Below are 20,258 nucleotides of genomic sequence, written 5' to 3'. Positions count from 1 at the left end.
GATGTAACCAATGCTTACTACAAGGACAACATCAGAAAGGACAAGGCCTGGTTTTTAGTCGCTGCAGTTTGTGGAGTGGAAGGTAACAACTACATATTAATGTTTTAAAGTTAATTAATACTTGTAGGTACAGTACAGAGCCATTCAGTAGTTTAACATCTTGTGAAAGTCGTTAAAAAAACTGTTCAGTAAACTTGCATTTCACAATAAAGTAAGATCTTATTTCCTATATCAAGATTATAATATTATTATATTATTATTATTTTGTATTTATATTTTTATAAATATTGTTTTTTTAACTATACTTTATCTTGTGAATTTAGCCCAGGGATCAATACAGTTGTGTTTAACCCTTTATAATGATATTATATTTTTGTATTATAATATGTTTTATTCATGTGTTATAACAACTACCAAAGTACTGTCAATAATGTTTAAATACAGTATGCTGTGGTGGAAAACCTTGCATTTATAGTCAGATAAATTGTGAGGACAGACATGAATAATTTGGCAGTCATTTGTCAGACAAAACAATTTATTATAAATTGTATTACATACAAAACATACAGTACAATAACCTTTTTGTTCATCAATTTGTCAGTGTAATAACTGTTGTGTGCAGCGGCCCAGCGTTCCACACGGGACACAAGGAGGAGGCCACAGAGCACAGACCTTGGAGAGCAGCTGATGTCTCTACTGCAAGGCAAGGCAAGTTTATTTATATAGCACTTTTCAACACAAGGCAATTCAAAGTGCTTTACAAAAAATGAAAGAGATTAAGAAAATGGCATTTAAAATCAGTCATTAAAAAGAAAAGCTAATAAATGCATGCAGGAACCTCCAACTGCACCACACATGCCAGACTCAGAATTAGAGGAGTCATACCACTTTGCTCTCAGTCTTGTGCCCATGTTGCAAAGACTGGACAAAGACAGAAAACATCAGGCAAAAATCTCTATTTTAAACACCATCCACAACTTGGAAATATACACCAGCAACATTGGCAGCCCATTGACCATCCCCCCGCCACTCAACATTCCATTCACACCTCCAGGCCAGTACCCTTTCGGCCAAGTGTACCCCAACCCCCACGCGCCCAATCAACACCTACAGGGCCATCAGACATTCTGTCCTCCAGCAGTAGCTCAGCATGGCAGGAGTCTTTTTACGAACAATTGTAGTTGAGCAATTGAGTTCATTGTTTTTCACTGTAAATAGTTCCTTGTTTTGTGTTGATTGTTTATATTTGATGTTTCTGTTTAAAATGTTGTTTGGGGTGAAATTGTTAAAAATAAAACGTTTATTAAATTTGTGGTCAGTGATTTATTGTCTGTGAAATGTGCATTTTACCTCAGTGCAACAGCCAGTCTCTGCTTGGGTTCAATGGCAGCTCTGTAATTTGTGGATTGTCTGGTCAGTTCAGGGCCCAGGAGGGACAGCAGTTCATCCATCTGCTCTGCACTCATCCGAAAATATCGATGATGTCTTTGGCTGTCCAGCCTCAGCTCAGCCACGAGGTGATGAAAATCACCTTGTTGTCTTCTTTGCTGGTTGAGGGGGTGCACCCAAAACCGGCTCCTTCTCCTCCCCCCATCCCCCCGTAGTCTTTCAAGTATAGGAGAATAAATGCCAGCGTTCTCCTCCGGTTTACAGGCACTGTAAATTATATATATAGAATAATTATGATGATGAATGCATTTGTTTACCACTAAAATACAGCAACACATATTTGATTCATGTAACGAGACTATTACAATTATTATTAACTGTGTCTGTAGACAATAACAACAATAAACACAATTTAAACAGACACAAATAAAACATTTAACTACGTAGCATACTTACTTTCTTGTAGAAGTACAAATGTCCAGGATGCCCGAATCAATAACAAAACTGCGAGCCTGCACGCACGACGTACGCTTCTGGGACGCGTCCGGTGGGTTATGGCGCTAGAGGAGGTCGGACCAAAACCGCGGCGCAGACGGACCCGGTGTAGGCCTACATTGAATTAACTGAGGAGCAGACATAATCATGGAGGCTTTATTTATTTCTCTTCATCGTGAGACCGCCTCCAGCTCCTGTGGAATAAAAGTAAAAAGTGGGCATAATGTTGACTTTAGCAGTGAGAAAAAAACGTTTTATCAGAGCAGCATTTTTAGTCCCAGTCCGCCCCTGGGATCAGAACGCCACATTTACTCAATTATGAAACAAAAAGTCAACTTTTGCATTTACATAATCAAATGTACTGCTCATGCACAGGCAAGCACGAGCTTCAGTGAAAGTCATGGCAACAGAGCATTACGTTCTAACGACGAGGCTATAAAATGCTGCAGAGCTTCAATCAGTCATTTGCACTCAGACTTGACACAAGTTCACATGCGAAAACTGGAGAGTTGAATTTTGATCCCAAAAACTTCTAGAATAACCAACAGTTTGATAACTGAGCATCAGTAACACCTTAAGTAAATCTACAGAAAAAAACTATACCAGCTGTTAACATGGCTTCAGGACCCCCTGCGGAGGAACACCTGCTGACCCGTGTCACACGGTGGTTCAATGGCTTTGCTGGTAATACATCATTTAATTTCATGCCAAATATATTTATAAATGTTTATTTAGTCACTTTTAGTTATTTTAAGTAAGAAATGTGCATTCAATTACGTGAAATTGTTAAATATTAAGATTCAGACATAATGGAATGTTGGCTTGAAAGTTGGAAAAACAAGATTTGGGGTCACTCAACGTTTTTTCGGCATAAAATGAATAATATACGATAGAACTGGGAGAACTTTGGCGGGACAGTTGTAGAATGGGTTAACAAAGCTGTAGTGATTTGAAACCTGGTTATTTTTTGTTTAACGGCCTCATATTGACGAATTAAGTGTCGAAAATGAACAAAACAAAATGGCGACCAGCACCATGGTGATAATAGAACGTACAGGTCTAGGTCGTTTCTCTGTAGGGACAGTTGAGTTTTGTGTTAAATGTATCTGGATATATGTTGTGGTCTTCTTAAGTTCAACAATATCACATTTGTTTGCTATATTTCCATCTAACATTTAAATATTCTAAAGTTAATATATAGTTTGTGTTTTCTGAAGAGTGTTCCGATATGCTGTTTCCGCACATCATTATTTGTATCTCAAAATTAAAGAGAGTTACCAATTATTAGTAATTCATTTGCCCTGCCAAAACACACATTATGGATGTGATTATTTTGGAGAAGCCAATGTAATTTAACGATGAGCAGGATTATTGTGTTATTAAATTGACTTATTATTGCCTCACTAGAGACAGTAGGCGACAGTATGTCATACAACTCAAACCAACTGAATACAACTCAACCTTATTCACTTATGCTCTACAGTCCCTGTTACAGCTATTGTGCTCATATAGGGAAGATACAAATGTATAAATATAGCATTGTCATAATTTGCTCTTATTTAAATGACCAGATAAATAGTGAAATAGTTGGCCTTCATTACAGTTTTCAGTTACACCCGTCTGATTTGGCTGGCAAATATGCAACAGCAATTTGCATAATACATTTTTTTAGAAATAACATGATAATTACACAACAGCACCTTACCTGTATTTCGTCATGCGTTATCAAACCACACAAATACCAGTAGCTGAATTGCACACTATTTGATAATAATCTTAGAGGGGGCAGTGTTAAGTGGTGGCTTTTCTACTAACTGATTAATGATGCGTTTAGACCAACTGATTAGGTCTGTTTCATAGAAGTGCAGAATGTGACTTTTTTCAAATACCTGTCTTGTTCCTCAGGTGGCTCCCTGTGGCCTGTGACCAACGCTCGCCCTGATGCTGCGACTCCTCTCAATGACCCGGTCCTGCCTGAGGTCGATGAGGAAGAGCTCGGCGCAGTTGGGGTGGCCGCTGTGGACGGGCTTCATGAGGCTCAGGCTGAGCCTCATGGAGGTAATGGAGACAGTGAGCAGCCCCCTCCTGCTGCTCCTTCTCCTGTTTATTACACTCTTCCCTATGCTGTTCCCTATTATGTTCCTTATTCTGTTCCTTATGCTGTTCCCTATTATGTTCCTTATGCTGTTCCCTATTATGTTCCCTATTCTGTTCCTTATGCTGTTCCCTCCCCTTACTATGCTCCTTGTTCTAATCCTTATGCTTACCCCCACGCTGCTCCTTCTGCTTACGCTGATCGTTATGCTTACCCCCACGCTGCTGCTCCTTCTCCTTACGCTGATCCTTATGCTTACCCTCAAGCTGCTGCAGCTCCTGCCTACCCTCATACTGCCCTTTACGCTGACCCTCCCCATGATGCACATCCTTTAGATGATGTTGATAACGATGGTCTTGATGAGTATCTTCACAGGTACTTGGACGAGCAGTCGTCTGAGGATGAGGATGAGGATGAAGAGGAAGAGATCGACGTCGTCGGACTCGACATCCCTGTTCTTGATGTTGAGGAAATCGGGCCACTCTTCCTTGAAGATTCCTCCGAGGAGCCCGAAGACGCTCTCGTTCCTGGATCTCCCTCAAGTTCTCGCTCCGGCTGCTCCACAAGAAGATGCAGGGAAGACAGTGAGGAGGAGTCTGCTGCGAAGAGGCCGCGGTGGTCAGAGGACAGCGACGAGGATTGAGTCTGCCATGGTTGGGTTTATCCTACTTGTAACATCAGAGCAATACCTGCCCTCCATCTCTTCCTCTTCACAGCAGGACCACATTATTCAGCTGGTAGCCTTAGCGTCTTGCGTGGCAGATCCAGTTAGCATCTTGCTCCTACTTGATTGACACTTTTCTAAATAGTGGGGCTGGCCTTTGCGTCTGGCTGGGCAAGCATAGCCCCAGGTAGCCTTTGCGTCTGGCTGGGCAAGCATAGCCCCAGGTAGCCTTTGCGTCTGGCTGGGCAAGCATAGCCCCAGGTAGCCTCTGCGTCTTGCAGGGCTGCCAACAACCCAGGACGCGTTTTGCCATGGGATTTTCTTTGGTGTACCATCTCATTATTTGTAGCTCAATCTTTCTTTCTTTGATTCTGTGGGCAGACACTGCTCCAGGTAGCCTTTGCGTCTGGCAGGGCGGGTCTAGGAAGTGTCTTGCTCTGATTTGATTGACCTTTTTCTTAATGTCGGGGCTGGCCTTTGCGTCTGGCTGGGCAAGCAAAGCCCCAGGTAGTCTCTGCGTCTTGCGGGGCTGCCAACAACCCAGGAAGCGTCTTGCATTAGGGGTTTTAGGAGTCCCATCTCCTCATTTTTTTGCACGGTGGATCGACGTTGGACCTTGGAGCCTTCACCTTGATCGTGGATTTGCTTGAATAACCATAATAATAATAATGTCATGCCCTCACAGTGAAGCTGACAACACTGTGTGTCATAGAAGACTCTGCAGTCTGCTGTCTATTGCTCTCAAGGTCAACACGAAAATAAATCACTGGAAACCACTGCACTGACATAAGAAGCAGGAAAAAGGCAACAAAACCAAAGAGAACACATGGCACTTGACTCTCATAGCACCTTTACTCACCAATTGTTAGGCAATGCACTGGACACCATCAAACGTCGCGATATTCTGATTTCATTTAAGCCAGCATCTCATTTGGATGCCTCCTGAATATTTTTTCTCCACAGCTCCAAATTATTAAAGGGATAGTTTGAATAGTTTGAAGTGGGGATGTACGGACAGTCAGGGTCTCACCTACAGTAGATTGTGGTCAACACACCCTGTTTGAAGAAACAGAAAGGCCATTCAGCACCACAGCAAAGCAAAGTGTTTATATGGAGCCGGGACAACAGCAAAATATGTTTTAGCCACCTGAAAGAAATATTTAACCCAGTGTACCTTCCCTTTCCAACGGGAAAGTGAAGCAACTATCTATTCTTTCTTAAAAGCCACCACACTTCACTCACAGAACACAGGAGCTGCTGGTCTACCGTTGCCACAGTCTGTTAGTTAGTTTATGTAATTGTGTGACTTAAACTCGCTAGTTTGGATTCACCAAGCAGCCCCTATACACGGCAGTACATGACTTTACTTCCATGCACAAACTCTGCCTCATTTTACGAACTCGGGACGTGCCGACCCCCATCTACTGAAAGTAATACACTGACTATGGGGAATTACCTCAAACAATCCTTCCTGTCCCTTTAATTTGGCCGAAAAAGGTGCAGTAACCATATACAATATATTATATTTTTAATATTCAATAATTCAGAGATCATTTGTGTTACTAACCATCTTTTTCCTTACTTCACTCTTTTCTAACTCCACTAACTGAGAGCTGTTGTTCACCGAAGACAACAAAGATAAGTATGAGCTTCTGTCCTGTAGAGAAAGGGTCCTGGAATAGTCTATACTATAAAAACACAGAAAGTATTATCATGTAACGTTCCTACAAACTGAATGCGAAATCTAATTGTTTATATAATATCACTTGTTCAGTAATACACAGATAAACGCTGACTCAAACTAAAAAGAAATGCACTGTATATGCTTCTCTTGTTTGCCTTTAGAACATCACTAATTCAAGTTTCTCTTTGAGATTGCAGCCATTCTGTGGACATCAAGGTAAGAACGAGCTTCTGACTCAACATAGAGAAATAATGTTGTTGTGTAAACTAGTTCTCTATGTGATATATCATTGATTCAAAATTGAAATATTATATGTTTTACTCATCATTTCATATATTTTTCCTTTCTTTCCTCCACCACCTGAGCTGCTGCGATACACTGAGGATAGAAACACAGTAGAGTAGGAGGATATCAAAAAGAACAGCAAATGTAACGTTTTATGTAAACTATGTGCATTCTGTAAGCTACACTCATTCATACATGCATCGATATTCAGCCATTTTATTTGAACTAACCAGTATGTATATTTCTCTCTGCACTCCTGCTGTTCCCCGTGCAGTAAAGGTGAGTGTGAGCTTCAGACTGACATAAAGTGCAGTACATGCAGGGTTACCTTGACGACTCAAAAGGAAATGCAGACCTGCAGGAGAGAACAGACAGAGGTAACAATCAATAAAAACATTCAGACATTTCCTATAAGTTTCAATTTAGCTTTTTTATAATTCAGATTGTTGCTCATTGTATTTGACTCTGAACACCTTTCATTCATTTCTCATACAGACACAGTGTTCCTCCAGAAAATCCAGGCTTACCTCTACATGAGAGCTCTAAGTATTTTAACATTACAACAAAAGCAATCGCCACTTAAAGAGTTAACATATGCTGAACTCTTACATAATGCAAAGAGAAAACACATTGTCTTCTTGTTTCAGGATAGGACTCCTCTCTTGTCTCTGGAAGTCCTGGGTCTGAGTGGGTGCAGACCAGAGCCATCATCAGAGCGCTCCACTGAGCTCTGTCGTCAAGATCTCTGTTTGTTGTTGACTTCAATAAAACACCCGGACCAATCTAAAGTCAATCTTTCTGTTGTCAGATGTTTGTTTTTTAACTTCAGTGATGTTGGGTATACTGTGAAGCTTTTTAAAATGGTGTATTGATCGCTGGTCTCATAAAATATAGTGGCTGAAATGCAGCTAAGAGTCTTTGGACTATTTGTAAAACACAGAACACGTTTTTTTCCTTTAAGTAAATAAAACTATTAGAGAAAGATACACTTCACTATATTATCTCTACATTTTCCATCAACACAAATCTAGATATACTATAAGAATCAATAGATGTAGAAATGTAGTTTACACATACAAGTATAGTGAGGAAACGGCTCTGACAGGCTGTGGTATGTTGTGATTATAGCAACGGTTGTTTGGCCTGAAACAAAGCAGTTCAGTTTTGTGTAATATAATATCAAGCACTTCTGGTTTGAATGAAAATCGAAAAGGATGGGTTCTGCACACATGCAATAACAATTATAGACATCTGAGGATGTGAAGATTTCTTGGATCACAAGCAGATTGTGTATATAAATCACAAGGCAGGAGAACCGCTGGAAAAGAGGAAGTCTGACCAGAGGGTGGCGCCAGAGGAACATGTGGTTACACAAGAGTTCATTTCTCTCTGTATAGAGAAAATATGTTTTGCTTCAGGAGATCCATATTACAATGGAAACATCAGCATGTTGTGTTTAAAGGGGTTCAGTGTTAAATTGACAAAATACAACCTCTGTATAAAAGAGACAGGAAGAGATGTTAGCATGCTACACACTTCAAAAACATCTGGACATTTTTATTTTTGTAAATGTCACCAATCCAGTGACAATAAACCTCATTTGAAAATAGCGTCTTAAGTGGCAACACATTCTAAATGTCTTAAAAATGCTCAGGCAGTGCTATCCCTTTTCTTGAGGTATGGGTTCAAGTATAACGTTATTTAAAAGGGCAATTTGATATGCAATACATTTACACTCCTAATTGCAGCTCAATCTGAAGAGTATTCCTCCAACATTCACCTACAAATGTAGAATAGCATTTAGATACCAAAATATTTGTAATATTCAAATGACGACAAGTTTCCTTTAGATACATTGTTTATTAATGCAAACAGTTTAACATCAAAATGTTCAGGCATAGAATTATAACAATCCAAATGACAAAAACCATAATGTGGAAATGTATAAAATAAAGAATCTAGGATGATGTTTGTGGCAAGCCCCAACCATAAGCTTTATCCGAAGGGAAGTCTTCTCCATGTAGAGCGCCTCCCAAACAAACACTGGAGCCGGTTTCACAGAAGAGGATCTCCATGCCACCTCATCTGTGACCACGGATCTGGAAATAAAGTCGGATAAATGATTAAAAATGATGGATAGTGTTCCTTGTATAAAAAATAAAGTGTCACTGTCGTAGAAACTTTTTACACAGTAAACAGATTTTAAACTGATGATGTCAACTTAAAAATGATAATGGGATACATTGTTTATATCTACAACTAACCATTTTACCAGATTCATTTGGTCTATAAAAAAGGTCAATAAATAGGCAGTCGATGGAATTGCCAATTTGTTGACTTAAGTGCAGATCTATTTAGGCATGCACATTTGTTAAAAAAAGCATACTCACAGGTTTTCTGTAAAAGGCCACTGATGGTAAGGTTGTGTGCACCAGTCTATGGACCAGAGAATAGCTGAAAAAGCAGGGGGCACAGGAGAACACTTTAGTATTTTAAGAACAAAGCAGCAACTTAAAATGTCAAAATAATGTTTGCTTGCAGTTTGTGGTCTCTGCTCAGGGTTAAAAAGCTTGAAAGCTTGATCCACATGGAGGATTCAGGTGAAGAAATTCATACATCATTGCTAGTGACCACTAGACCCACAGACTCAACTGTTTTAGTACCAAAGAAATGAGTCACAATCAGCTTACTTCGAGTGGATCCATATGGTTAGAAATGATGACTAGCTGGGTCTTCTTGCTCTCCAGAGGTGCCGGTGTTCTCACCTGCAAAATAGTGTAGAAATACAATCATTTTCTTCCTTGCAAACAACCTTCCCTTTTTCTTCAACATATTTAAAATATTTTGGCCAATGCTCAGGGTTAAAAAGCTCAAAAGCATCAGGTATCAGGTGAAGAAAGTTATGTCATCATTGCATCAAGGCCACACTTTAGAAGACCTCATAGGAAAGTCCAAACCAACAATACTATAATTGATTGTGTCTTCATCTACACCAGGGGTGGGGAACCTTTTTCCTCTCAAGGGCCATTTACATGTTTCCAACATCCTCCGAAGGCCGTACAAATGATTGACCTCTGCTTAAAAATACTAAAATCACAGCCCATTCATTTGGTCTTTCTTTCATGCTGTGCAAAGAAAAAGAAACTTCTTAATCCAGATATCTCACCATGACTCATGCACGGTGTGGCATGACCACCAAAACAGAAAGATATTGGACACAACATGTGTGCAAATGTATTTAGTTTCCTATCCATGTGAACATGATTTAAGGGGGGGGGGGACCCTAACCTCCTCTAGGGGGGTCTGAAAAGATTTTTTTTTAAATGTTGAAGTTAAAAGCATCAATCTGGTGCACTTTGAGAGCAACATTAGGAGATATATGGATAACAGAACTGTAAGCAGATTTCTTTATGGATATTTGACAAATCACTCTCCTTTCAAACTGTATTCTTGTTTATTAATAACAACTTTTTTTTACTGTCATATAGTATTTTATACCCGTTTACTTTATTCTCTTATTTTTTTATAACTATAAATCATATAAAGATGTGCCTACCTCACTGGTTGTAGAAAAAGCTTCTTATAATCGTTAGCATAGCTAGCTAACCAGATGCTAATAACAACAAAGTTATTGACTGAATGATCAGAATGACAGATGAACAGATCGCCACTGGGCTTTCAGCTAAAGACACAGCCACGCAGAAACTGCGGCATGTGTACGGCTCCTTGTGGGTACTGACATTTTGGAAGTGCCAGAGCGACGTTCCGGCACTCTCCCACCCCAGACGACATATACGTGATGACACGTTAGGCTTGTGTTGTGTTCAAGGACCGTGGCAAGGAAAAACAGGCGCTTGTTTAATTTGTTTGCGGTCTAGATTTCTTCAATTTTTTGCGTGTGTTTATAAATTACCTCGAGTGCCGTATCAAATGGTCTCAAATGGGCCGGAGGTTCCCCACCCCTGATCTACACCTTTACTCTGTGTTACTCACCAGCACAGAGGCCAGTTTAATGCAGCAGCTTTAGTCAGCTGTGCGATTAAACTGGCAAATCTTATATTTTAAACGCAACATGTGCACACTTACGGGTTTGTCTGTGTGAAGGCGACTGAAGTGCAGGTCTTTCTGTGCACCAGTCTGCCCAGTCTAGCCTTGCCCTTCACGATACAGTACGGGACGCCCATCTTACGGCACAGAGCGGGAAGGAAGACGACGAGCTGGAAAAGCAGGGAGCAACAGGAATGTTTTAGGAACAAATGAAACTCTTATTTTATGCTTGAGAATTCATAAAAGTTGAAGTTGACAAATGTCAACATTGCAGTTTGTGGTCTCTGCTCAGGGTTAAAAAGCTCAAGGTTGATCCACATAGAGGATTCAGGTGAAGAAATTCATTCATCATAGCTAGTGACCACTTTCTAGACTCAACTGTTAAAATAAAAATGCTTACCTCAATTGGATCCACATCGTGGGCAATGATGACGAGCTGGGCCTTCTTGCTCTCCACCAGAGAGGTGACAGTGTTCACACCTGTAGAGTAACAGGAACATTTACCTTTCCAACCAGAAAACACCCTTTATATCCCCATCAGTTACATTCCGTTTTACTTTGGCCAATGCTCAGGGTTAAAAAGCTCAAAAGCATCAGGTAATCAGTTGAAGAAAGTTGTGTCATCATTGCATCAAGGCCACACTTTAGAAGACCGCATAGGAAAGTCCAAACCAACTAATAATACTATAATTGATTGTGTCTTCATCTACACCTTTACTCTGTGTTACTCACCAGCACGGAGGACAGGGGGCCTCTTGGTCGGGGTGTCTCCCTTCCCAGCAGCCTTCTGCTCAGCGCGGGCCAGCAGCCTCTGCTTCTTCTCCTGCTTGGTCTCTGGCCTGTACTTGTGGGCCAGCTTGAACAGCTGTGTGGCTGAGGAGGAACATTAGAGAACATTTAAAACAGCAGCTCCATCCACAGCTGGTTCAGCATCACAAGTGGATATAACTTAGAGTAACTGCATCAGTGATCTTGGTGGGAATGTCAGCACAGACGTTCAGATAGCAAATATTATTAACATCATCTGCAAAGCTACAAATGGTACTGTTAAGGGCCAAGCAGCCATCTATTAGCTGAAAGCGTTCTCAACTCACCGGTCTGACGGTCCAGAGCCTGGGTGAACTGGTTGATTGCAGGGGGAACCTTCAGACGCTTGTAGAGGATGGAGCGCTGCCTCTGCAGGCGGATGTAACGAGGCCATTTCACAAAGCGGGTCAAATCACGCTTGGGCTGGATGTCCTGGCCTGTGGGGAAAAATGCAATATCGATCAGTATCTGGAATTAAGCGAAGGACTTTCTCGTTCTAAAGCTTAAGTGCATCAGCGATCTTGGTGATTAAAGTTGTCTTCAATGTTCTTAAGATAGCAAATATTCTTTACATCATCTGCACAGTAGTAGCCTAGTTCTTACAAAACTCAGCCTATGATTACTCACCAATGGCAAAGTTCTTTGGCCTCTTCTCGAAGAGGGGGTAGACTTCTTTGGTGGCAGCTTCTTACCCTGAGGCTGTACAAAATTAATTAAGTGTTAGGATGCATGAAAGATCAAAATACAAACTTTTTTAACATTTTCCTCCACATTGTATTCTTAATGTGTTATCTTACTATGCCAAACTTATGAGACCCTTTGAGGCAATTATTATACTTTTAAGAGTAATAAATTCAGCACTGATGACATCAAATGGATTATTGCACCTATCAAAAAAAAAAAAAAGGGCTTTGGCATTTATCCTACTATGCCAGCCTTAAGAGAGGCTCTGTTTTAAGGCCCGAAAGGCCTTGAAAAGACGTAGGTTATCTCCACTCACCGGTCTGGCAGTCCAGAGCCTGCATGCGGATGTACTGAGGCCATTTCGCACAGCATGTCAAATGAAATGTGGACTGAATATCCTGGACAGGCGGATGTAACGAGGCCATTTCACAAAGCGGGTCAAATCACGCTTGGGCTGGATGTCCTGGCCTGTGGGAAAAAATGCAATATCGATCAGTATCTGGAATTAAGCGAAGGACTTTTTCTCGTTCTAAAGCTTAAGTGCATCAGCGATCTTGGTGATTAAAGTTGTCTTCAATGTTCTTAAGATAGCAAATATTCTTTACATCATCTGCACAGTTGTAGCCTAGTTCTTACAAAACTCAGCCTATGACTACTCACCAATGGCAAAGTTCTTTGGCCTCTTCTCGAAGAGGGGGTAGACTTCTTTGGTGGCAGCTTCTTACCCTGAGGCTGTACAAAATTAATCAAGTGTTAGGATGCATGAAAGATCAAAATACAAACTTCTTAACACAAGCCTTACCATTTCCCTCCACAATGTATTCTTAATGTGTTATCTTACTATGCCAAACGTATGAGACCCTTTGAGGCAATTATTCTACTTTTAAGAGCATTACATTCAGCACTGACAACATCAAATGAATTATTGCACCTATCAAATGTACAAGTATGCATGGGCTTTGGCATTTATACTACTATGCCAGCCTTAAGAGAGGCTCTGTTTTAAAGCCCGAAAGGTTATCTCCACTCACCGGTCTGGCAGTCCAGAGCCTGCATGCGGATGTCCCGAGGCCATTTCGCACAGCATGTCAAACGAAATATGGACTGAATATCCTGGCCTGCGGAAAAAGAAAATACGTTTTTAATACCAAAATCAAACTGATGAAAAAAACAAACACGTGTTTAAGTATTTAGTGCAGAGGAACTGTAGTCGATAAACCACACGACACATGTCCTGGTGCACATTAATTTAGCCTGTGTAAAGTTGAGTTACCAGGTTAAATACTGGCAGTTTGAGTGAAAAAGCTGTTTCTGAAATCAAGTTAGTTTACAAATGTTAGCTTCAGCTTCTGATAGAGTCACGGTGCTACTCGTGAAGGAAAAACTAGCTTAAACTTAACCACGTTTAACCCAAAATAAACCAATAGCAACAATATGAACCGTTAAAACTTCACTTAAGTCATAGATACATTTTAAACTGTTAAAATAATCACATATTCAAGGATGAACACAGATTACAAATCACAGATGACCCGTCAGTTTAAACTCACCTCAAGCTTTTCCTCTTTTTTCTCGCTTGAGTCATATTTATACCCACTTCTTCTTCTACTTTTTAATTAGGGCAGACTAGGCACAGTTTAGTCCATTGCTGCCTCCTATCGGTGTACACACGTCATTGCGATAGACATGTTACTAATGACAGTGGAGGAAATAAGTATTTGCTTTAATGGTAGGTTTATTTAAACAGTGAGAGTAAGAATATCAAAAAGAAAATCCAGAAATTGACATTATATAAAAGATAAAAATAGATTTGCATTTAACTGTGGGAAATAAGTATGTGATCCCCTTGCAACCAACAAGAATTCTGGCTCCCACAGATGGTAACATAAGTCCTCTTCTTTTAAAAAAGTACTCCTAATATCAACTTGTTACCTGTATAGAAGACACCTGTCCACAGAATCAATCAATCAGATTCCAACCTCTCCACCATGGGCAAGACTAAAGAGCTGTCTAAGGACCTCAAGGATAAGATTGTAGACCTGCACAAGGCTGGGATTGGCTTCAAGACCACCAGAAAGCAGCTTGGTGAGAAGGAGACAACTGTTTGTGCGATTATTCAGAAGAATAATGTGTGTGTTTCTAAATGGAAGTAACAGAAACTGAGCAACAATCGCTCTCGATCTGGGGCTCCACACAAGATCTCGCCCCGTGGGGTATTAATGATCATGAGAAAGGTGAGGGATCAGCCAAGAACTACACGGGAGGAACTTGTTAATGATCTCAAGGCAGCTGGGAGCACAGTCACCAAGAAAACTATTGGTTTTACACACTACACCATAATGGATCAAATCCTGCAGCGCCTGAAGGCCCCCCTGCTCAAGAAGAACATGAAAGGCCCGTCTGAACGTTTGTAAACGAACATCTGAATGACTCAGAGAGAAGGCTTGGGAGAAGGTGACGTGGTCAGATGAGACCAAAATTGCGATCTTTGGCATCAACTCGACAGCCAGTGTTTGGAGGAAGAGAGATGCTGACTATAACCTCAGAACACCATCCCCACCATCAGGCATGGAGGTGGAAACATTATGCTTTGGGGGTGTTTCTCTGCTAAGGGGACAGGATCACTTCACTGCATCGAGGAGAGGATGTATGGGGCCATGTTCCGTACAATATTGGCCGATAGCCTCCTTCTCTCAGCAAGGACACTGAAAATGGGTCATGGACAGGTCTTCCAGCAGGACAATGACCCTGAACATACGGCCAAGGCAACACAGGAGAGGCTAAAGAAGAAGCACATTTAGGTGAGGGAGGGGCCTACCCAGTCTCCGGACCTTAATCCCATAGAAAATGTGGAGGGAGCTGAAGCTTTGAGATGCCAAGCATCAGCCTCAAAACCTGAAGGATTTGCAGAGGAACTTCAGAGAGGAGTGGACCACAATCCTTCCTGAGATGTGCACAGACCTGGAGACCAACTACAAGAAGCGTCTGACCTCTGTGCGTCCAACAAGGGTTTCTCCACCAAGTACTAACACATGTTTTGCAAGGGGATCAAATACTTATTTCCCACAGTTAAATGCAAATCAATTTTTATCTTTTATGTCAATTTCTGGATTTTCTCACTGTTTATATAAACCTACCATTAAAATGGCAGACTGTTCATTTATTTGTAAGTGGGTAAACTTACAAAATCTGCAAGGGATCAAATACTTATTTCCTCCACTGTACATGTACAGTCTATTGTACTATTTCCCCAGTTCTTGCTTTTTAAAAAATGTGTAGTTAATTTACAGTGGCTAATATACATTTGTTTTCCAGTGAGTCATTTGTAGCATCAACAGCATGTTTGCCAGTGAGCTTAAGGGTTTAAAAAGGGTACATTCATCTACTATTGCAATACAAACATGCTTCAAGCTGGAAAGTTTGAGCTTGTACATTCAGTACCAGTCAGAAGTTTGGATACACCTTCTCATTCAATGGTTTTTGTTTATTTTAATCGTTTTCTACTTTGTAGATTAATACTGAAGACATCAAAACTATGAAATAACACATGTAATTATCTGTAAATAAAAAAAAAGATCCAGAATATGATTTTATTTTAGATTCTTCAAAGCAGCCCCGTTTTGCACTCTTGGCTTCTCTCAGTCAGCTTCATGAGGTCGTCACCTGGAATGGTTTTCATGTGTGCCTTGTCAAGAGTCCATTTGTGGAATGACTTGTCTTCTTAATGTGTTTGAGACCATCAGTGTTGTGTAGAGCTAGGGTTAGTGCTCAGTGGAAAGCCCCATTTGACTGTTGTTGTAATCCATATTATGGCAAGAACCACTCAACTCAGTGAAGAGAAACGACCGTCCATCATCACTTTAAGAAATGAAGGCCAGTCGATCCGGAACATGTCAAGACCTTTGAACGTATCCTCAAGTGCAGTCACAAAAACCATCGAACGCTATGATGAAACTGCCCCCCACCATTTCGCCCAATAAAAAAGACAATTGTTTACCATGTCAAGAAAGTTGGAAACGTTTAGGATTTTGAAGAGGCACATTTGTATGCATCCCGTCCTAAAATTAAAAATCCTTAACATCGTATTAAGTTTCATCTTCCCCTTTAAATACATTTTTAAAACCAATGAATCAAGTCATTGCTGCCTTTGCCGCTTTGTAAAAATCATCACGTGTCCCAATTTTATCTTTTCATGCCTTACGGAGGAAAAATAAATGCTATAAGGATCTTATTGGTGAGCCAGCACAGCACTGTGCAGTAAATGAATCTACAGATGCATTTGGATTCCAAAGTACTGTATATTTAGTAACAACAACAAAAGACAGTCTTTCAGGACATACATTTTTTATTCCAAATAGTTTAACCAAGCTTGGTGGCCAGTTCCTTGGCCTTTGCCTTCTCCAGCTTGGCAATGCGGGCTGTGGATTTGGGGCCCATGATGCCACCTCCCCAGTGACGACGGATCTGGAAAAAAAGTTAGAATAAGGATTAAAAGGTGCTCTTTATACTAAAGTGCAATTTGACTCACTCATGGATAGACTTTTAAAAGTGTACTAAATTGAATTCTTACCTCCTCATATCTGTCATTGTAGTTGGTCTTGATGGCTTCCACAAGCTTGGCAAGTGCACCTTTATCCTCACTGGAAGAGAACAGTCAGTTAATACGGAGCTGAAACTAGAGCGCTAAAAATAATGACCAATTTAATGATCATGTCGACTTAAATACGGTACATTCATCTACATTATTCTTTTATAAACATGTAAGAACTTAAAATGCATCAACATTTGCAGTTAAGACTACTTTGGAAACCAACTGGTAAAGAGGAATGCAATCAAACTATTTTGTAGTAAAAACTATGAACTACTCCAACAATAACGAGGGATACATCCATATTGAAATGATTGAGTAACGTTACTATAATGCAGCAGCTTTAGTCAGCTGTGCGATTAAACTGGCAAATCTTATATTTTAAACGCAACATGTGCACACTTACGGGTTTGTCTGTGTGAAGGCGACTGAAGTGCAGGTCTTTCTGTGCACCAGTCTGCCCAGTCTAGCCTTGCCCTTCACAATACAGTACGGGACGCCCATCTTACGGCACAGAGCGGGAAGGAAGACGACAAGCTGGAAAAGCAGGGAGCAACAGGAATGTTTTAGGAACAAATGAAACTTTTATTTTATGCTTGAGAATTCATAAAAGTTGAAGTTGACAAATGTCAACATTGCAGTTTGTGGTCTCTGCTCAGGGTTAAAAAGCTCAAGGTTGATCCACATAGAGGATTCAGGTGAAGAAATTCATTCATCATAGCTAGTGACCACTTTCTAGACTCAACTGTTAAAATAAAAATGCTTACCTCAATTGGATCCACATCGTGGGCAATGATGACGAGCTGGGCCTTCTTGCTCTCCACCAGAGAGGTGACAGTGTTCACACCTGTAGAGTAACAGGAACATTTACCTTTCCAACCAGAAAACACCCTTTATATCCCCATCAGTTACATTCTGTTTTACTTTGGCCAATGCTCAGGGTTAAAAAGCTCAAAAGCATCAGGTAATCAGTTGAAGAAAGTTGTGTCATCATTGCATCAAGGCCACACTTTAGAAGACCTCATAGGAAAGTCCAAACCAACTAATAATACTATAATTGATTGTGTCTTCATCTACACCTTTACTCTGTGTTACTCACCAGCACGGAGGACAGGGGGCCTCTTGGTCGGGGTGTCTCCCTTCCCAGCAGCCTTCTGCTCAGCGCGGGCCAGCAGCCTCTGCTTCTTCTCCTGCTTGGTCTCTGGCCTGTACTTGTGGGCCAGCTTGAACAGCTGTGTGGCTGAGGAGGAACATTAGAGAACATTTAAAACAGCAGCTCCATCCACAGCTGGTTCAGCATCACAAGTGGATATAACTTAGAGTAACTGCATCAGTGATCTTGGTGGGAATGTCAGCACAGACGTTCAGATAGCAAATATTATTAACATCATCTGCAAAGCTACAAATGGTACTGTTAAGGGCCAAGCAGCCATCTATTAGCTGAAAGCGTTCTCAACTCACCGGTCTGACGGTCCAGAGCCTGGGTGAACTGGTTGATTGCAGGGGGAACCTTCAGACGCTTGTAGAGGATGGAGCGCTGCCTCTGCAGGCGGATGTAACGAGGCCATTTCACAAAGCGGGTCAAATCACGCTTGGGCTGGATGTCCTGGCCTGTGGGAAAAAATGCAATATCGATCAGTATCTGGAAATAAGCGAAGGACTTTTTCTCGTTCTAAAGCTTAAGTGCATCAGCGATCTTGGTGATTAAAGTTGTCTTCAATGTTCTTAAGATAGCAAATATTCTTTACATCATCTGCACAGTTGTAGCCTAGTTCTTACAAAACTCAACCTATGATTACTCACCAATGCCAAAGTTCTTTGGCCTCTTCTCGAAGAGGGGGTTGACTACCTTTTTGGCCTCATGTTTCCTGGCCACTGAAGGGGCAGGTGCCACCTTCTTCCCCTTAGGCTTCTTTCCCTTAGGCTGTCAAAAAGAAAACAAGTGATAGGATGCATTGAAGTACAACATACAAACTACACAAAATTAAAGCCTCAAGATATGCATCTACAATGATTGAAGTGCATCATCCTACTATGACAGTCGTTAGACTCTTTAGGCATTGTTCAGCTTTAAAAATCGAGCAATAACTTCAGCTCTGATTAACATAACATGGCTTTTGCATCAATGGCTAAGCATGCAGGTTATCCTCCTTACAACTATTTTCTCCACTATACAGTTTAAGCCAAATCTGAAGACCAGCAAGTTGTCAATAATGTTAAGTCTACATGTAGGAGTTAGTCTCCAAAACAGTGCCCTGAATGGAGTTAGCAAAATCTCCATGTTGACTGGTCTACAGTCAGCATGCCATACAGTTACAGTGGATACTATTAGCTTAGCCGCCACCACTGAAGAGCTATACTTTAAACAACCAAGACACTAAAAATACACAAAGACAACCTCACATTGCATCACTAACAAGACACCAAAGTCACTAAAACGTGGACTAGAGTTGACCCATGACTATTAACTGTAACGTTACCATTCAAGCAAACAGAAGCACTTCTCAGGCCCTTAAGCTATCTCAACACTACCGGGTATATCACCAGGATAAAAGTTACACGTCCCAGTGCAATTACTTTAGTCACAATATTAAATTTAAGTCAGCAAGGTTAGTACTACTAGTTCAAACGTGTTTGGAAAATGCTAAATAACAGCAAAACTGCTCCTAAAAACAAGCGTGCAAACCAGCGTTAGCTTCTGTCGTGGTGATATTCGTACCGACTAGACTAGCTTCCACTTAACCAAGTTTTACCCGAAAACAACAAAACATCGACGGACAATTCTTACATTAAACTAACGGACATACTTCATATAAGCCATTGTAACATTATACGATGTTGAAATATGCATACATTAAAGGATGCAAACAGATAGAACAGCAACAGAAGAATCAGCTATGCACCCACCATGTTGGTTCAGACAGAAAGGAAGACCTAGGGATTCTGGGTAGCCTAAATACCGCGAGGTTTGCGCCGTGATTACGCGGCCTCTTTACGCACCGATCTGGAGTCAGATGTGACGGATGCCTACCCGCTTCTGCTTTGATGTTTTAAAATATAAATTACTGACTCAGGATCAGTGTTACAATTAACAGTGTTAATGCGTTTTTACCGTCATTTTGTTATTTAATAATTTCCATATTATTGGAAATTGCATTCATACGACATATTACTGATATCGATTGACGATCATAATAAAATAATGACAACGGGCAACATAAATACAAAGAAACAGAATAAATCGTTCAGTAATAAGAATACATTAAAATAAGTGACACATGTATTGTCATGATAGTCTTCCTATATTTGGACGGGACGAAACATACCATATATTGGGTGGTTTTCTATGTATTAAATAAGTGTTTTCTGTGTTCATCCGTGGGCTCGGGGGGGGGGGGGGGGGGGGGGGGGGCATTTAAACGACGTACAATATTGCGTCACTTCCGTAAACAGGTATTCTTTTTAACGTTAATCAATACAAACGTTCAATTTAGCAAAAGCACAATAAATAAACGTCTTT

At 40.7% G+C, this 20,258-nt stretch overlaps 3 protein-coding genes and 11 non-coding genes across 14 annotated transcripts; 1 reads left to right on the top strand and 13 right to left on the bottom strand.

Moving 5' to 3' along the window:
• The first annotated feature begins 26 nt into the window (after positions 1-26).
• On the top strand, positions 27-7,405 carry LOC117561450 (phospholipase D beta 1-like). The gene is made up of 4 exons (XM_034238887.1): positions 27-82; positions 623-708; positions 1,424-1,517; positions 3,790-7,405. The coding sequence occupies exons 2-4, from the start codon at positions 688-690 to the stop codon at positions 4,620-4,622; spliced, it is 948 nt and encodes a 315-aa protein (XP_034094778.1). The 5' UTR covers positions 27-82; positions 623-687; the 3' UTR covers positions 4,623-7,405.
• A 1,605-nt stretch (positions 7,406-9,010) lies between these two features.
• Positions 9,011-13,206, bottom strand: LOC117561533 (60S ribosomal protein L7a-like). The gene is made up of 9 exons (XM_034239024.1): positions 13,182-13,206; positions 12,811-12,870; positions 12,563-12,618; positions 11,754-11,847; positions 11,392-11,532; positions 11,060-11,139; positions 10,699-10,829; positions 9,303-9,377; positions 9,011-9,066 (listed from the first exon to the last, which is right to left on the bottom strand). Exons 1-8 carry the CDS (start codon positions 13,204-13,206, stop codon positions 9,374-9,376), a joined length of 591 nt encoding a protein of 196 aa, XP_034094915.1. The 3' UTR covers positions 9,011-9,066; positions 9,303-9,373.
• On the bottom strand, positions 9,163-9,238 carry LOC117561548. The gene has a single exon (XR_004571389.1). It is a non-coding gene; the product is annotated as a small nucleolar RNA SNORD36 (small nucleolar RNA).
• On the bottom strand, positions 9,463-9,529 carry LOC117561557. The gene has a single exon (XR_004571398.1). It is a non-coding gene; the product is annotated as a small nucleolar RNA SNORD36 (small nucleolar RNA).
• LOC117561556 lies at positions 10,943-11,016 on the bottom strand. Its single transcript, XR_004571397.1, has one exon. It is a non-coding gene; the product is annotated as a small nucleolar RNA SNORD36 (small nucleolar RNA).
• On the bottom strand, positions 11,224-11,291 carry LOC117561549. The gene has a single exon (XR_004571390.1). It is a non-coding gene; the product is annotated as a small nucleolar RNA SNORD36 (small nucleolar RNA).
• LOC117561554 lies at positions 11,619-11,688 on the bottom strand. The gene has a single exon (XR_004571395.1). It is a non-coding gene; the product is annotated as a small nucleolar RNA SNORD24 (small nucleolar RNA).
• On the bottom strand, positions 11,975-12,048 carry LOC117561552. The gene has a single exon (XR_004571393.1). It is a non-coding gene; the product is annotated as a small nucleolar RNA SNORD24 (small nucleolar RNA).
• On the bottom strand, positions 12,692-12,765 carry LOC117561551. The gene has a single exon (XR_004571392.1). It is a non-coding gene; the product is annotated as a small nucleolar RNA SNORD24 (small nucleolar RNA).
• A 3,228-nt stretch (positions 13,207-16,434) lies between the features above and the next one.
• LOC117561532 (60S ribosomal protein L7a) lies at positions 16,435-19,856 on the bottom strand. Its single transcript, XM_034239023.1, has 8 exons — positions 19,851-19,856; positions 18,542-18,662; positions 18,200-18,349; positions 17,838-17,978; positions 17,506-17,585; positions 17,145-17,275; positions 16,721-16,790; positions 16,435-16,614 (listed from the first exon to the last, which is right to left on the bottom strand). Exons 1-8 carry the CDS (start codon positions 19,854-19,856, stop codon positions 16,510-16,512), a joined length of 804 nt encoding a protein of 267 aa, XP_034094914.1. The 3' UTR covers positions 16,435-16,509.
• On the bottom strand, positions 17,389-17,462 carry LOC117561555. The gene has a single exon (XR_004571396.1). It is a non-coding gene; the product is annotated as a small nucleolar RNA SNORD36 (small nucleolar RNA).
• LOC117561558 lies at positions 17,670-17,737 on the bottom strand. Its single transcript, XR_004571399.1, has one exon. It is a non-coding gene; the product is annotated as a small nucleolar RNA SNORD36 (small nucleolar RNA).
• LOC117561553 lies at positions 18,065-18,134 on the bottom strand. The gene has a single exon (XR_004571394.1). It is a non-coding gene; the product is annotated as a small nucleolar RNA SNORD24 (small nucleolar RNA).
• LOC117561550 lies at positions 18,423-18,496 on the bottom strand. The gene has a single exon (XR_004571391.1). It is a non-coding gene; the product is annotated as a small nucleolar RNA SNORD24 (small nucleolar RNA).
• Positions 19,857-20,258: the final 402 nt, after the last annotated feature.

This window comes from Gymnodraco acuticeps, unplaced genomic scaffold (genome assembly GCF_902827175.1).
Source record: "Gymnodraco acuticeps unplaced genomic scaffold, fGymAcu1.1, whole genome shotgun sequence".
In the NCBI taxonomy this organism is placed as follows: Eukaryota; Metazoa; Chordata; class Actinopteri; order Perciformes; family Bathydraconidae; genus Gymnodraco; species Gymnodraco acuticeps.
This window is presented reverse-complemented; position numbering and strand designations above follow the sequence as displayed.